Source organism: Pantherophis guttatus, chromosome 11 (assembly GCF_059756535.1).
Source record: "Pantherophis guttatus breed Tessera chromosome 11, ASM5975653v1, whole genome shotgun sequence".
Classification (NCBI taxonomy): domain Eukaryota; kingdom Metazoa; phylum Chordata; class Lepidosauria; order Squamata; family Colubridae; genus Pantherophis; species Pantherophis guttatus.
In genome coordinates, this window is record NC_142073.1 from 22344932 (window position 1) to 22363356 (window position 18425).

An 18425-nucleotide genomic window follows, 5' to 3' on the forward strand; every position below is an offset into this window, starting at 1 on the left:
GCATTTTGGAGAGTGAGTGTCTTATCGTATCTTGTTTTCTGGGCTGGTTGCCAACCTTTGCCGGACTTTGTTTATTCTTGGTACGTTATAACTTTGATAAGGACCCTTGGTGTGTGTCACAATCCTTGGGAATCCGGAGCTGGGGCAGAACACAAGTTGCTGGAATGCTGGGATTAAAAAATCCTTCATTTGATCTTGCAGGAGATGCCCTTCAACAAGATGATCTTCTGGAAGTAACCGAGGGGGCCTGGGAGCCCCCACCCAAAACGTACAGAAAATATGAATCCCACCCCTTGACATTTCTGGAGGGTGCAGTGACAACACTGCTGAAGACAGAAGAATTTGCAGAATGATGGTAGGAAGCTGGTAGGGAGATGGGTCTGTGTAAAGCACCAGATGGAGGAGATGCAGTTGGTAACTTACAACCACAATTGGGTCAAGATATTCAGGGGCTAAGCAAAGTGGTGGTTAAGTAAGCCGTGTCCAATTTTACAACCTTTTTGCCATGGTTGTTAAGAGAATCATGTAAATCATTAAGTAAATCTATCTCCTCCTCCTCCTCCTCCTCCTTTTCTTCCTTCTCCTCCTTCTTTTCCTCCTCTTCCTCTTCCTCCTCCTCCTCCCTTCTTCTCCCCCTCTTCCCTTCTCCTTCTCCTCCTCTTCCTTCTTCTTCTCCTTCTCCTCCTCCTCCTCTTCCTTCTTCTCTCCCTCTTCCCTTCTCCTCCTCCTCCACCTTTTCCTCCTCCTCTTCCTTCTTGTTCTCCTCTTCTTCCTCCTCTTTCTTCTTCTCCTCCTCTTCCCTTTTCCTCCTCCTCCACCTTCTCCTTCTCCTCCTCCACCTTCTCCTCCTCCTCTTCCTTCTCCTCCTCCTCCTCTTCCTTCTCCTCCTCTTCCTCCTCCTTCTCCTCCTCTTCCTTCTCCTTCTCCTCCTCTTCCTCCTCCTCCTCTTCCTCCTCCTTCTCCTCCTCTTCCTTCTCCTTCTCCTCCTCTTCCTTCTTGTTCTCCTCCTCCTCCTTCTCTTCCTCCCCTTCCCTTCTCCTCCTCCTCCTCCTCCTCCTCCTTCATCTCCTGCCATAATGTTCTGACCTAGGCTTCCCAAGAACATATAGCAGACCCAATCTCCTCACTATCTGAGTCTGCCACCAGCTCCACTGGCTGCTGGTGGGCCACAATACATAACTGTCATTGGACGTTGGCGATCATGTTGATGATCTTATTTTTATCAACAGCCGCATGAAAAAGTGCTGCTGAGTTTTATCTAAACCGGTCCCTTGGATTTTGAAGCCATGATGTTCTTCTTCTGCCTGGACCTCATTTGCCTTCAGTCTTTCCTTGAAAGATTAAGTGAAGGATACTGTACTTTTTCGGGTGTCGCATCACATATCCGATATATTCTAACTTTCGCTTTTTTAGGATTTTGATGATTTCCCTTGGCTTTCCCAGGCGGCTTATGCCCTCCTCATTTCTGATTTTGTCAACCCAGCTTATACATAACAGCCGCCTCTAAATCCACATTTCAAATGCTTCCAGTCTCTTCAAGTGGCTTTCTGTCAGAGACCAATTCTCCACTCCGTAGAGAAGGATAGAAAAACAGGAGAGTCGGGTTGTTAAATAAGTTAAACCTTGTGTCCCCTGACCTCGGTGCCTTATGCTGGTCTTTTTTTTTTTTTTTAAATTTGATTTATATGCCGCCCTTCTACGGAGACTCAGGGCGGCTTACAATGTGCTCAGCAATAGCCTTCATTCTTTTGTATATTTATACAAAGTCAGCTTATTGCCCCCACGAACTGGGTCCTCAATTTACCTACCTTAGAAAGGATGGAAGGCTGAGTCAACCTTGAGCCTTGGCGAGATTCGAACCTGCAGTAATTGCAGGCAGCTGTTCTTAATAACAGGGTGCTTTAAACCACTGTACTACCAAGGCTCTTATTTTATGGTCTTATTTTGCAGTGTTTCTTCACCTGGCCAACTTTAAGACATATGGACTTCAACTCCCAGAATTCCCCAGCCACCATTGAAGTCCACACATCTTAAAGTTGACCAGGTTGGGAAACATTGACTTAAAGGTTAATCCAGAGCTGCATTTTCAGCAATAAAGTGAAGATCTGGGGGCTTTCTTTAGTCTTTTCCTGTTTCGGTGTCTTCCAGATGGATGCTGCACAACGCCAAAGTATCATCAGACGCATTTGGCCACAGCTAGTAGACTTCCTGAGCGACCATTCTGAGTGGGTGCTGAAGAAAGCTGAGATGCTTCTGTCTCGAGGCGATCTGCGTTTCGTTGACACGGAGCCTGACCTCAAGAAGAAGCGTTTACTGGTCCTGGGTATGATCTTAAGAGATGTGGACACCAATCCTGAGGTCTTCAAAAAGTTCATCCAGAGCATCTGTATGGAGTGCAGTCTTCCCATGGAGCTTGAGATCACATTGATGAGCATCTCTGAAGAAGGTGAAGGAGGGTTGAATCACGCCAAGTCGTGTAGCTCCAGGGATAGATACAGGTTGTCCTCAACTTACAACCAAAGTTGGGCTTCACATAATTTAACAACTGATTCACTCCATCACCGAAAATGTGAGCATGCGTATGGCCTCCTACACACGCGTTTTGCTTAAAAAACGCCCTGCTTACAACCACAATGGAGTCCAACATTTCTTTTTTTTAAAGAAGTATTTTATTAGTTTTAAAAGTAAAACAATAGTCATTGCTCAATGTCTCTGGTTTCTAACATTTGCGTCAAATTCAAGTGAATAAGTAATATATTCCTTAATCCAGGGATGAAATGTAAAATTTGTTACTACCGGTTCTGTGGCTTGGTGGTGGTGGGGTAATGTGACTGGGTGGGCATGGCCAACTTTTTTAAAAAAAAAACTTTTCAAAGCATTTTTTATAATGCTTTGAAAAGGCTCTGCCGATCAGGCAACTCAGCTGGGATCGTCAGAGACGATTCGGTCCGAACCGGGAGCATTTCACCCTTGCCTTAATCTTTATTGTACATATCTCCTATTTCATTATATATCAAGAATACAGTATTTTACTTCCTAAACAACTATACATATATTTAATAAACCTATATTACATTCACATATTTCAATATACATTGATATATTAATATACATTGATATATTATATACATTTCCAGACATTCATTATCCCTTGTTTTTGGCATTCTTCCTCTTATCTAACTAATTATAAAATTTATTCCAGACTTCATAGTATGTTGATTCACTTTTGTCTTTGAGTTCTAAAGTAACTCTGTCCATCTCTGCATAGCTGTAGATTTTGTGTATTACTTCTTCTTCTTGAGGGTATTTCTTTACACTTCCATTTTTGAGCAAACGCTAGTCTTGCCGCGGTAAGTATATGCAATCTTAAATAGGTTACATTTTTGTCATATTTGCCATCTGTCATGCCCAGTAAGAAAAATTCCGGCTTGACTTCTATTTTGAACATTAACATCTCGTCTAACCAGCTTCCTTATTTGCTGCCAAAAACTTTTTGCATTGCAACATTTCCATTGCTAAAGTGAGACAGTTGTTAAGTGAGTTTTGCCCAGTGGTGAAATCTAAAATTTGTTACTACTGGTTCTGTGGGCGTGGCTTGGTGGTGGTGGGGTAATGTGATTGGATGGGCATGGCCATTTTTTTTTTTACTTTTAAAACCATTTTTTCTACAACCTCTTCGGCGAAGAGGTTGTAAAAAAATGCTTTCAAAAGGCTCTGACGATCCCAGCTGAGTTGCCTGATCGGCAGAGGCTTTTTTTCTTTTAAATGCCTCTGATGATCAGGCAACTCAGCTTGGATCGTCAGAGGCTTTTAAAAGAAAAAAAGCCTCTGCTGGTCAGGCAACTCAGCTGGGATCGTCAGAGGCATTTAAAAGAAAAAAAGGGTTTTTTTTCTTTTAAAAGCCTTTGACGATCCCAGCTGAATTGCGCGATCATCGGGGCTTTTTTTTTACTTTTAAAAGCATTTTTTCGGCCGAAGAGGTTGTAGAAAAAATGCTTTTAAAAGTAAAAAAAAAAGCCTCTGACGATTGTGCGGCTCAGCTGGGCATGTGGGAGCGGGGCAGGGATTTTTGCTACCGGTTCTCCGAACCATCTGCCTCCATCACTACCGGATCGGGCAATCCGGTCCGAACCGGGAGCATTTCATCTCTGGTTTTGCCTCATTTTACAATCTTTCTTGCCACAGTTGTTAAGTGAATACCTGGGGTGGTTAAGTTACTAATGTGGCTGTTAAGTGAAGGTGACTTCTCTGTTGACTTTGTTGGATGCAATCTGGGAAGGTCACAGATGGGATGCCGCAACTGTCATAAATCCGTGTTGGTTGCGAAACGCCTGAATTTGGATCACATGATCCTGGGGATGCTCTAATGGTTGTAAGTGGGAGGACTGGAACTTTGAATGGTCACTAAATGACCGATTGTAAGTCGAGGACTACCTATATGGCATTACCTATGCAAAAGGTCCAAGATGACCATTAGAAAAGGTAGAATTGATCATAAAACATCCTTTGGGTAACCAAAAACCTCATTTTCTCCCAGATCTCTTCAAGAATGTCCCTGCTCTTTGAGTATTGTTCTATCTGATTATATGAGCACATATTTTGTTTTTTTGAAAACACTTAGGGGGGGGCTCTGATTCGATATAAGATACCCTGATTAACCTCTTGATCTCAATAATTCTAGGCAGTGCATCTGAAGGACAAGATCCCCCAAAAGGTTCCTTCTCATCAACTTCGAGAAGTAAGATCATATTTTTCTTTTTTTCTCTCTCTGTTTCCAGTTTTATAAATAACAATACCGTATTAAGTATTAAGCTTCATGATTCTCGTATTATAAAATAAATCATTGCATTCTGCAACTCTTTATCGATGACATACTTAGCATTAATTGTGCAATTTAAGCAACCTTACATTCGTTAACCTTTTAGAAATCAGACTTCATGTTGATACAGATAGCCCTCAACATACGACCGCAATGGAGCCCAAAATTTATCTTGCTAAGTGAGACAGTTGTTAAGTGAATTTCCCCTCATTTTATGATTTTTCTTGCCACAGTTGTTAAGCGAGTCACTGCAGTTGTTGTTAGTAACACAGTTCTTAAGCGAATCACTGTAGCTCTTAACTTAGTTATACGGTTGTTAAGTCAATCTTGCTTTGCCATTGACTTTGCTTCTCAGAAGGTCGCAAAAAGTCACATGACTGCGGGACACAGCGATGGTTATAAATATGAACTAATTTGCCAAGTATCTGAATTTTGATCATGTGACCATGGGGATGCTGAAATGGCCCTAAGTGTGGTCATCAGTCAATTTTTTTCAGGGCCATTGTGACTTTGAATGGTGTTCTGCCCCAGCTACGGACCCGAAAGAACGCAGCACAAACAAAGTCCGTTCAAACCTTAGTTTACTGAATAAACCAGTTTTTTACAACAACTGTTAATTAACTGCATTAACAGCTGCCAAGAATTCAAAGAATAATAACTGAAAGCTTACTATGGTTGGCAGAATGCCCAGAAGCAATTTGCAGGAAGCTGATAAGATAAGCAAGACAAGACAGGAAGGAGAGTGAACGAAGTTGTTCCCTGCAAATTGCTTCAGTCGGCGTTCCTCCTTAAATAGGCTAAGGGAGTGGACAATTAGGCCCAAGACTTACTCTTGAGGAGACCTCCTCCTGAGGAGCCACTCCTGCCTTTTGGCAGCTCTGCGCGCCTGTGCATCGAGAAGAGGCTCCTCCTCTTCTTCCTCTTCACTTAAGGGAGCTTCTGGAGGTTCTGAAGGCCCTGGCTGAATCCCTGCCTCTGGCACCACATCTTCTCCAGCCTCCTCATTGTCCGACTTGAGTGCCAGCTGCACAGGCTACTGGCGAATCACCACACCAGCCTCCTCGCTGTCTGAATCAGCTACTAGCTGCACAGACCGCTGACGGGCCACAACAAATGGCCACTAAATGAACTGTTGGAAATTGAGGATTATCTGTATGGCCAGGCAGGTAAAAAAAATCAAGATAGTGGCCATTAACATGATCAACGTCCAGCTTTTTCACTTGATCCAAAATGCTTTTTTTTCCTGGGTCAAGGCCTCCAATGTATTGATATGTAAAAATGCCCTACGAAGAAGTTTTATTTCATTCCTCTCTCCCTCCCTCTTTTTCCCGCCTCCCATTTTGTAGAGATTGAAAGACGTCGTCCGTTCAGCAATTTGCCCAACAATGGGAAAGAATCAAAGCAGAAACGCTTCGGTACGTCCAACTCTCTTATTCCTTCTTTCTTTTTTTTTTTATAAGTCCAAAGACTATTGAGTGACCAGTTGAGGAAGAAATAGAAGCTTCTTTTGAGCATCTGCATCTGTTACGATTTGGAAATCCAGAGGTTAGGGCACTTTGGCCCCCTTTCTTAATGGAAAGAGGCACGGAGAATCCATTTAGGTCATCCCGGTATCAAAGTTCATGTAATTGGTTTGTAATCCAAAATAATATTATCCTTTGAAAATTCTTTTGTTGCACAGTCATATTTATATAATCCGCTACTTTCTCCCCAAGTTTAGCAAGGAATTGCACATTGTAAAACATGGATTTGAAAGAAGTATTGTACTTATTATATCTCCAACAGGGTGCTGTCTTAGTCAGTCTGCCAATATAGTGGAATCCAATAAATTCTAACTACTATTTTTTGCTGTATAAGTAATTCCCTGTTTCCCCGAAAATAAGACCCAACCAGAAAATAAGTCCTAGCATGATTTTTCAGGATGCTCGTAATATAAGCCCTACCCCCCAAAATAAGCCCCAGTTAAGTTTGTCAGCCAGATGGATGCATTTAGTACCGTATTTCCCCCCAAATAAGACCTAATCAGAAAATAAACCCTAATGCATCTTTTAGAGCAAAAATTAATATAAGACCCGGTTTTATTTTTGGGGAAACATGGTAGTTTGAGGCCCATTAACACTCTTGCTCTAGAAGTTAAGACACTCCCCATTATATGGACAATATGAGAATTTCTAATTCTTTATTCTGTTCATTTCTTAACATCCTGCCTATCAAATTGCTTTATTGATAACAAATTTTATTTGTTATTTGTTATTTTTATTTCAACAAGCTGGGCTGGCCTAATTTTTAAATTTTTTAATCGTTAACTCTTAATTTTTAAATGTCCAAATGGGTAGTTTTATTTTAATTAGATATGGGCCAAATTATTTAATATTTCTTAAATTGTTTTTTAAATTTTATATCTGTGTGTTTTATTCTGGCTGTACACCGCCCTGAGTCCTTCTGGGAGAAGGGCGGTATATAAATTAAATTAATAAATAATAAATAATAAATAAATAAATATTTAGGAAATCTAATAGGAGGGCCTTTTTTTTAGTTTTTTAGAGTTAAAGCTTATATGGAATTTTTTTGTATCAGCCCTCCAAGACTGTTGTGGAAAGTGCATTGCAGCATGCTAAAGTTAATATCCTTCGGAGTTTGGGGACAGTTATTGCCTTTTACCTGTATAAATGTTGCCATTGGATGATATCTGGCGTGCCTTTCCCAGATGCTGCTGAAAGATACAATCAACACATCCTCAGCTCGATGTTTAGAAAATATGGAATGAGCCACTCTGTGGAAGCAGCAGAAACAAAAGATCAGCCCTTGGCTTTCAGCCAACATTTTGTCAACCTTGTCATCCATCAAAGCAAAACATCCAAGTTGAAAGCGGGAAAAGAGAAAATCAAAGAGGAACCAATGGCTCCACATGAATCCAAGGACCATGGCATCCCAATGATGAATTTGTCCGAGCTTTTCAAAAGTGTCCCGATGGGCATCACCCAGGTTGTTCTACTTTTGGGCAAGGCTGGAATAGGAAAAACATGGTTAGTTCATAAAATCTGTCAGCAGTGGGCCGAGGGAATCTTTCCCCAGTTCAAATTGATCTTCTTCTTTGAGTTCAAGCAGCTGAACCTCATCAAGAGGAAACTAACTCTCCAAGAACTCTTGTTTGATTATTTCCTCCAACCAGATCAACCCGAAACAGTGTTTCAATTTCTCCTGGAGAACGCCCAACAAACCTTGGTCATTTTGGATGGTCTGGATGAGTTCATGGAGAATATCATTGACTTTCCACCCATCTCCTTCACCTACTTCTCAGATCTTCTCATACCTCTTTTTGTCTCTGAACTGGTGGCTAGTCTTTGCCATGGAAAACTCTTGCCAGGTTGCACAGTGCTGATTACAAGCCGGCCAAAGCTACTCCCTGCAGTATTAGTCAGAAATACCATCCTGCCAGCAGAAATTTGGGGATTCGACCGTGACAAAGTTGAGGAATATGTTAGCTATTTTTTCCAACAGCCTTTGCAGAAAGAGCAAGCGCTTGCTCTTCTGAATGAAAATGGCAAACTCTTGAGCATGTGTTACATCCCTGTGCTATGTCACATTGTCTGCATCTGTCTGGAGCATTTGTTCCTTGAAGACTCAGAGAGTGTCCAGCTCCCTCAAACCAGGACCCAGTTTTACCTCATGATGCTGCGGACTTTCATCTGCAGACATCAGGGTGGGAGGACTTTGAATGAAATAGACATGGCTCAACATCAAGCAATCCTTGCAGATCTCTGTGAGTTAGCCTTCAAGGGCCTTGAAGAGAAGAAAGGGGTTTTTGATGCTGGAGAGGTCCCAAAACACGTGAAAGATTTTTCTTGTCGCTTTGGTCTTCTTTTGACCTCTGAAGTGAAAACAGGCAAGGACCCTACTCAAGCAGGTTACACTTTTGCTCATTTTAGCTGGCAAGAATTCTTTGCAGCCCTCTTCCTGTTGACAAGCCCAACAGTAGATGGCAAGATGTTGAAGGAGAAGTTCTTCCTGAGGAAAAAATGGATTCTGAAGAAAGAGACAAGGATGCCCTTTACAGAGAACTACCATTTCTTCTTCTCTGGCCTTTCATCTCAAGAATGTAGACAGTTCCTTTGTTCCTTAGCTGGGCAAAATGAGGTCTGGATTCAGGAACGGCAGAGTATTATCAACAAGATATTGCAGAAACTCGCGGTTGCTAATTTAACAGGACCCAAGATAGTAGAGTTGTGCCACTGTGTGTACGAGACACAAGACATTAGCTTAGCACAGCACGTTGCAAAACAGTTAAGTTTCAAATATCAATTCAGAAACTTCAGGTTGATGCCCTTTGACATGGTGACTTTAGCCTTTCTAATCAATGGAAGTCCTCATGGCGTATGCTTGGATTTTGATGGCTGCCTCATGGAGTTGGACTACTTGGACATCTGGGGCAGTTGTGAAAATATAGAGAACTTGAGGTGAGAGACAAAGACCAACTTAACCATCGGATGATTTATACATTTGTGCGTGTCTAAAATAGGATTCTGGGAATCTTTTCATTTGCATGGGTCATTAGGTAAATCTCATGAAGCAGCTCTTGCTAAACCCAAAAGAATAGAAGACTTCTTATTATCTTGCAAGATCCCCAAATTTGGGGAGATTGGGGCATATTCATCCTGAGATCTTGCAAGATCCTATGTGAAAATGCTGTATTTCCATGAAATTTGGGGTTTCTGAACAAGAGCACAAAACATTATGAGATGTTAGTCAAAGCTGGAAAAAAATATTTTCATTTTAATTCAGTTTTGTATCATGAGTTACATTCGTGAAGGCAGCCGTCCAGAGTTATCCTGTGGTAAGATGATTGGCTAATAAATTTAAAAATACATACATACATACATACATTCATACTGTACATACATACACACATGCATACATACCTACGGCCTAGATTTCATAAGTACCATTTGCCAGTTTCTGGTTTGTGTTTCTTTAAAAGCAAATATTATTTATTTATTTATTTTATTAGTTCAATTTATATGCCACCCTTCTCCGGAGACTCAGGGCGGCTTACAATGCATTAAGCAATAGCCTTCATACTTTTGTATATACCTGCTTAGTAGGGCTTTCGGGCCCCCCTAAGCGGTGTTTTCTTTTATACAAAGTCAGCTTATTGCCCCCACAATCCGGGTCCTCATTTTACCTACCTTGGAAGGATGGAAGGCTGAGTCAACCTTGAGCCTGGTGAAATTCGAACTTGCAGTAATTGCAGGCAGCTGGTGCTAATTAACAGCACTGCTGCGCCACCAAGGCTCTTGTAATATATTGTTCCTGTTATAGGGACCTCTACTAGTTATCACAGTAGCTTGGGGAATGTTTAAAAATAATTAAGAAACGACATGTTAGACATCTACCAGCATGCAAAGGACTAGATCCTGAAAAGGAGCTGGATTTTGCTCTAAAGCACTTTTTCTCACCCTCAGCAACTTTAAGATGTGTGGATTTCAACTCTCAGACTTCTGGGATACTCTGGGAATTGAAATCCATAAGTCTTAAAGTTGCCAGGTTTGGGGAGCCCTGGTATCAGAGAGATTAGAACAGGAGTGTCAATTTCATTGAGGGCCTCACCAGGGTTGTGTTTGACCTTGGGGTGATGGGGTGGGCATGGCCTGGATGGGCGTGGCCAGCTTGACATCACTCATGTTGGGGATGCCTATTGTGGCCTGAGCACTCTTCAAGCGAAAATAGGCTCCCGAGCTCCGTTTCGGCTGCAACGGCCTCCTGCAACCCTCTGCCAGGCGAAAACAGAGCTTGGGAGGGCAGCACTCCTGAGCTCCATTTTCACTGGCAGAGGCACTGCAGGCCGGTCATTTGCTGTTTCCAAGGTGGTCCAGCAGGCAAGATCTAAGCACTCCATGGGCTGGATCCAGCCCCCGGGCCTTGAGTATGATACCCCTGGATTAGAAAATCTCCAAGGTCCCTTCCAGCCCTATGTTCTACCCCAGCTATGAACCCCAAAGAACGCAGCACACACAAAGTCCGTTCAAACCTTAGTTTATGAAATAAACCAGTCTTTTACAACAACGGCTGTTAATTAATTGCATTAACAGCTGCCAAGAATTCAAAGAATAATAACTGAAAGCTTACTATGGATGGCAGAATGCCCAGAAGCAATTTGCAGGAAACTGATAATATAAGCAAGACAAGACAGGAAGGTATGTGAACGAAGTTGTTCCCTGCAAATTGCTTCAGTCGGCGTTCCTCCTTAAATAGGCTAAGGGAGTGGCCAATTAGCCCCAAGCCTTACTCTCGAGGAGACCTCCTCCTGAGGAGCCACTCCTGCCTTTGGGCAGCTCTGCACGCCCGTGCATCGAGAAGAGGCTCCTCCTCTTCTTCCTCTTCACTTATGGGAGCTTCTGGAGGTTCTGAAGGCCGTGGCTGAATCCTGGCCTCTGGCACCACATCTCCTCCAGCCTCCTCGCTGTCCGACTCAAGTGCCAACTGCACAGGCTGCTGGCGCAGCACCACACCAGCCTCCTCACTGTCGGAATCGGCTACTAACTGCACAGGCCGTGTACCCTATAAATCTATGATTCTGTGAATAAGACTGGTGGCTTCTTAATCATGTCTGTCTTCTGCTTTTTTTTTGTTTGTAGCTTCAAGAACAGGCAATATGGAAGTGAGTTTGCAGGAGCCCTTTCCAAAACCTTGCCTAAGATCAAACACCTGACAACATTTCAGTAAGCATCTCTCTAAAGTTACGTTATCTACTGTTGTGCACCAGAGGCACAAGGAGACTCACGTTGTCTCCTCTCCTTATTCAGAACCATAGACAGCTCCTACAGTGGCCTAAAACTGCAGATAGTCCTTGAATTATGATCATAATTGGTACTGGAACTTTTGTTGCTAAGCCATGCAATTGTTAAGTGAGCCGTGCCTGATTTTACAACCTTTTTGTCATGGCTGTTAAGTGAATCATTTGTTTATTAAGACAATCTGGTTTCTCCCATTGTCTTTGCTTGTCAGAAGGCACCTGGGAAGGCTGCAAATGGTGGTCAGATGCTTCTGGGATGCTGCAACTATAATAAATACATGGGGACTGCTGGGCGCATGAATTTTTGATCACATAACTGAAGGGATGCTGTGATAGTCGTAAATGAGAAAACCTGTTGTCTCTTTTTTTCAGTGCTATTGTAACTTTGAATAGTTGTTAAACAAATGGCCATAAGTCAAGGCTACCTGTATACCTGTGCATTGTGTGAAGTAAAGTTAATATTAATCAGTGCTTCTTATAATCTATGGAAGCCGAATCTGAAAATTAGGCATGGTACTATCTATCTATCTGTCTGTCTGTCTGTCTGTCTGTCTGTCTGTCTGTCTGTCTGTCTATCTCTACTTATCTACCTACTTACCTACTTACTTACCTACCTATCTCTATCTATCATTTATCTATCTATATCTACCTATCTACCTATCTATTTACCTATCTATCTACCTACCTATCTACCATCTATCTACCTATCTATCATCTATCTATCTCTACCTACCTATCTACCTACTTACCTACCTACCTATCTATCTCTATCTATCATCTATCTATATGTCTACCTACCTACCTATCTATCTATCTATCTCTACCTACCTATCTACCTACTTACCTACCTATCTATCTCTATCATCTATCTATCTATCTATCTATCTATCTATCTATCTATCTATCTATCTATCTATCTATCTATCACTACCTATCTACTTACCTACCTACCTACCTACCTACTATCTATCTACCTATCTATCATCTATCTATCTATCTATCTATCTCTACCTATCTACATACTTACCTATCTATCTATCTATCTATCTATCTATCTATCTATCTTGTCAGATGTAAATGCCTTATTCTCCAATGTGTAAATAATGTATATATGGAACATCAGAGGTTAACTTATTCTTTGGACTTTAATGTATTCATAACTTACCACTCCCATTCCTAGCTCCACCCCTTGTATATATAAGGAGCCACCCTCACCATTCTCGTCGCTTCTACCTTGAATATTCAGTGAATATAGAATGCCTATCATAATTAAAAAGAAATATATTTAAAGCTCTAACTCCTATTATCTTTATTGAGTCTGATCCTGAAAATATTGCAACAAGCTGGTAGCAGAGGATGGTTAATTGACTCAATAAGTAATTAAAAATGTCCAAGAAAGATAGGCCCAACACCAGGGCCTACAGCAAAGAAATAGAAACTGATCAAGAGATGATCAACGAATCCACCAATGCGATTTCGAGAGAATCCGAAGAATACACCACTGAAGAAGAAGAACTAATGAGTGAAAATAATGACCAGAAAGAAATCGAAATAGAAAATAACGAACTCAGGTCAGAGATATTAAAGATACTAAAAAGCCAAAAGAATGATGAAAGTCTCATCGCGGACCTCCAGGAGATGCTGAAGAACAGCGGAGCAGCGAGAGAGAAAAACGTCATTAAAGAAAAACCCAAAGATCAAAAAACCGTAAGTGAGATGACTACTGAGAAAATAGTTGTTAAAAAGAAAAGATGTGATCCCGCGCGAAATTTTGAATGGCAGCCATCTTGGTTTCAACGAACTTCAAAAGAGAATGGAGCAGAGCCAATCAAAACGCTCAGTTCAAAATTTCTGGCGCGAAAAACACTATCAGACGAAGAAAGTGAGAAAGAAATCTCAAACTCTTCAGATGATCCAAAATCAGAAAGTGAAGACGATTTAACAAAATCTCAAGTAAAATCAGCAATGAAAACACTTTTTGCTGCTTTTGGGCCAAGACTGAAAATTACCAAGACATCTACGAAGAAGCAAGAAATCAAACCGGCGACTCAAGACCTGCACGCTCCCATCCTGACTTCGAAAGCGACGACGCCCGAGCCCAGAGAGCCATGCCGATTTCGCCCTACACCACAGACAAGATCGAATACCAACGCACACAAAAAGAAGAAAAGAACCGTCGCCACCACCAGAACCCCAAAAACCGAGCCAGAGACCGACTCATCTGAGGAGGAGCGGATCGAGAGAGCTGAAAGGGAGAGAACCTTCCACGACGCCACCAAAGAAGAAATGAGCAACGCGCATGTGCGAAACTACGTAGACGACCCAGAAGGACTTGAACTGGCCAGAGAACCGCGCAGACTCATTGCAAGCATCCCAATGCCGTTCTGTAATTTCCTGCACTTGAGAGATCACGGACTGCCCCAGGTTGTAAGTAATGGACAGAATAATGTAGGTAACTTACCCAGTGACTTCCCAAAACTTAGAATTGATGGCATTAATTTACAAGAGTGGTATCAACAGCTTCAGGTTATTTTCATGAAAGAAAATTTACTATTCTTTATAACTAGCCCTCCAAGAAGACCTTGGACTTTAAAAATAGATTGTTTACATCATAGAGCATTTTTCATAATAATATCTAGCGTGTCTCCTGCAATGTATCATAGCTTTATGTCACACTTAGATACCATTAATTTGGGATATTTATCCATAGAAAGTCTATCTAACAAATTGATAGCAGAAGACAATTCAAGAAAAAATCGATCCAGTAACCAAACAGACCACAAACCTTTTAGGAAAGCAGTCTTTCAAGATAAACATAATGAGGCCTTTAGATGCTACAATTGTGGATCCAGGGAACATAGTAGAAGAGACTGCCCCAAAGTCTCAAGAGAGAGACATAGGCCAGAATATAGGAGCAAATATAATTACAGACAATCTTCCACAGATAGACACAAATATAGAAGTCCACCAAATTACAAAGAAGGTAGAGGGGGTAGAGAAAATTCAAAAGAGAGGAAATCTGGGTCACTGAATGGGCTAAATAAACAAGACAGCACCAGAACACAGCAGGATGAGAATAACAATTGGCTTATTGATTCTGGTGCAACAAATCACACCACCAACAACAAAAGTATATTATCTTCATTTATAGAAGATAAGTTTGTGATAAAGGTAGCTAATCAAGAAAAGGTTCAAGTACTAGGCAAAGGAAATGTGACCTTGCCTGGTCTAGGGAAAATAGAGGGGGTATTATTAATCCCAGAAATACCTCACAACATACTAAGTGCCATAAAATTAAGCAGAGAATCTGATATCAATATAGTTTTCTCAAAGGGGAAAGCAACTATAGAAAAGAACAAAACAAATGTAGGTACTGTAATGATAAAAGGAGGTCTACCCTATCTGATAACTAAAGAAAGATGTTTACATAACATTGATTCAAATATGGAAGATTGTATTGAAGCAGATGATGAAAATGTCAGTAACAGTGACAATGATGAGTGTAGAATAACTCATGATCACAAAAATACATACAAGGAAAAGAAACCAAAAATAGGTAAACCAATTCATGATGAGTGTGCTCACATCTTACACAGGAAGTTAGGACATGCAAGCTTTCCTGTAGTACAAAAAATGACTGAACACGCAGAAGGTGTCAAAATAAAAAACTGTGAAAATTATTTGGAATGCTCAGTATGTAAATCCACCAAACTAAAAACCAGTCCCAGACCAAAAAAATCTAACAGATCAACTAACAATATTTTTGATTTGGTACATATGGACTTAGTTGGTCCATTAAGTCCCTCAATTACCTATAGAAAACGTTACTTCCTAACAATAGTGGATGACTACAGCCGATATGGTTTTGTTTACACATTAAAGCACAAGGATGAAACATTTCAGAAATTTAAGGAATTCTACAAACGTATAGAAACACAACATAATATCAGAATAAAGCAAATTATGACAGATAGGGGATGTGAGTTCATGTCTAAAGAATTCTCCCAATGGTTAAAGGATAGAGGAATGTTACATTTCACGTCCAATCCTTTTTCTGCATTTCAAAATGGAGTTGCAGAGAGGAAAAATTCCACACTACAAACCATGATTAGGTGCACATTAGAGGATGCTGGTTTAGGCAAACAATTTTGGTCAGAGGCATTACATTATTCGAATTACACTCAAAATAGAACCTGGTCCAGTATTGTGAATAAGACACCATATGAGGTGATGTACAATAGAAAACCCAAATTATCACACATGCACATATTTGGAGTCACTGCAGACGTACACATACCTAAACAATTGAGGAGGAAGGGAGAAAACGTATCCAGGAGATTAAGATTCATGGGATACGAAACTGGAACCAAAGGGTACAGATTTATTGATAGTAATAACAAATTTATAGTATCCAGAACAGCTGTGTTCCATGAACAGGCCAATTGGTCAAAATTGCACCTTAATGAAATATTTCCTAATAAATGTAAAGATACGATATCTTGCGAGGAAGGAACAACAGAAAATCAAAATATTAACAAAAGTAAGAACAAAACCAAAACTTGGACTAATAGTCAGCATAAAATAAAGACAGACACATTAACAAAAAAGGAAGCTAGATATTTGCATGATAACCATAGCAAGCCTGAAAGAACTATTAGAAACAATAGAAACCAAATACCAAATAAATACAAAGATTACATAATGCATATGAATGGAGAACAAATAACACCTAATACATATGAAGAAGTATTGAAACTTCCACATGAAGAAAGAGAAAAATGGGAACTAGCTATGGAAAAAGAGATGGAAAGTTTACAAGGATTAAATGTATTCACACCTGCGATCGCACCTAAGGATAAAACAATTATAGGTACCAGGTGGATTTATAAAATTAAGAACTTAGAAGGAGGCAATACCTTATACAAGGCTAGACTAGTTGCACAAGGCTATGCACAAAAATATCCAGAAGACTATACTGATACATATTCACCCACAGTGAGAACAGAGAGTGTCAAAACAGCCCTTGTAGTAGCATCTGCACTCAATCTGGACGTATTCCAATATGACATACAGACCGCATACTTACATGCAAAATTAGATAAGGAAATATATGTAAGAGCACCACACAGTCAATACACTAATAAGAACGAAATTTGGTTATTAAATAAGAGTCTGTACGGATTAAAGCAATCCGGCAAAAGATGGTACGATTGCTTGGTAAAAGTACTTAAGACCATGGATTTCAACGCCACCACTGCTGATAATTGTTTCTTTGTAAAAAAGAGTAATGATCATATTGAATTTGTATTAATTTACGTGGACGATATTTTATACATTGGAAAGCATAAAGAGAGCAGGGAAATCTTTGTAAATAAGTTAAATGAACACTTCTCACTGAAATCTCTGGGTAAAGTGAATAAATACCTTGGTGTGCAAATTAACAAAACTAAAAGGGGATTCAAACTTACACAGAAAGATAAAATCATCGAACTCCTAAACAAATGTAACTTAAATAATGCCAAAACCTGTGACACCCCTATGCAAACTGATTTTCTTAGAAACACTGATGAATCTTCCCCTGAGTTTAAAGACAACACATTTTACAGATCAGTTATAGGTTCACTCCTTTATATATCTAATTGGACTAGGCCAGATATTGCATTACCTCTCAATCTATTGTCAAGATATGTTAGTAAACCAACCTTGTATCATTGGGAAGCTGTCAAAAGAATTCTAAGATATCTGAAGGGTACATTAGATTTTTGTTTAATGTTGGAACCCAATAATGACAGAGAACCAAAAATTACTTGTTATGCTGATGCAGATTGGGCTGGTGATACATCATGCAGAAAGAGTACTTCTGGTTATGTTTTTCTATTGAATGATTGTCCAGTTTACTGGTATACTGGTAAACAAGAACTAGTAGCCACTTCTACTACAGAAGCGGAATATGTTTGTTTGTCCAAGGCTGCAAATAACCTTGTATGGTTCAATGATCTGATCACTGATGTTTGGAAGAAACCCACTTTACCATTTATTATGCATGAAGACAATAAAGCGGCCATTGAAATATCCAGATCCGATGCAATTGGACAAAGGTCCAGGCATATTGATATAAAGTTTAAGCATGTGAGACAACTGTCTCAAGACGGATTCATTAAAGCAATACATTGCGATACTTCTGAACAATTAGCTGACATATTAACAAAACCCTTACCTTCTAAACAACACAAATATTTAACTTCTAAATTATATGTATTATATTGTCCTGAATCAGAATGTAATTGGTGTTGTGTAACGAACCGGCATTTAGAGGGGGATTTGTCAGATGTAAATGCCTTATTCTCCAATGTGTAAATAATGTATATATGGAACATCAGAGGTTAACTTATTCTTTGGACTTTAATGTATTCATAACTTACCACTCCCATTCCTAGCTCCACCCCTTGTATATATAAGGAGCCACCCTCACCATTCTCGTCGCTTCTACCTTGAATATTCAGTGAATATAGAATGCCTATCATAATTAAAAAGAAATATATTTAAAGCTCTAACTCCTATTATCTTTATTGAGTCTGATCCTGAAAATATTGCAACATATCTATCTATCTATTTATCATCTATCTATCATCTATCTATCTATCTATCTATCTATCTATCTATCTATCTATCTATCTAATTAATATATAGTACTAGTATATAATGCTATAGGATAGGAGTGTCAAACTGGCAGCCCGTGGGCCAGATGCAACACGCCCACTCCAACTCTGCAAATAAGGAAAACATCATGAAACATCACATGACGGCAATGTG

General features: G+C 40.1%; 1 protein-coding gene across 2 annotated transcripts in view; it reads left to right on the top strand.

Moving 5' to 3' along the window:
- The first annotated feature begins 265 nt into the window (after nt 1–265).
- The window catches only part of NLRC5 (NLR family CARD domain containing 5), an 84434-nt gene continuing 66274 nt past the window's right edge, over nt 266–18425 (top strand). For both annotated transcript variants that reach the window (XM_034425499.3, XM_034425500.3), the window contains exons 1-6: nt 266–355; nt 2149–2446; nt 4682–4738; nt 6166–6234; nt 7527–9276; nt 11455–11538. In XM_034425499.3, coding sequence (XP_034281390.2) covers nt 350–355; nt 2149–2446; nt 4682–4738; nt 6166–6234; nt 7527–9276; nt 11455–11538 — 2264 coding nt within the window. In that variant the 5' untranslated portion in view covers nt 266–349. The remainder of the gene's footprint in view (nt 356–2148; nt 2447–4681; nt 4739–6165; nt 6235–7526; nt 9277–11454; nt 11539–18425) is intronic.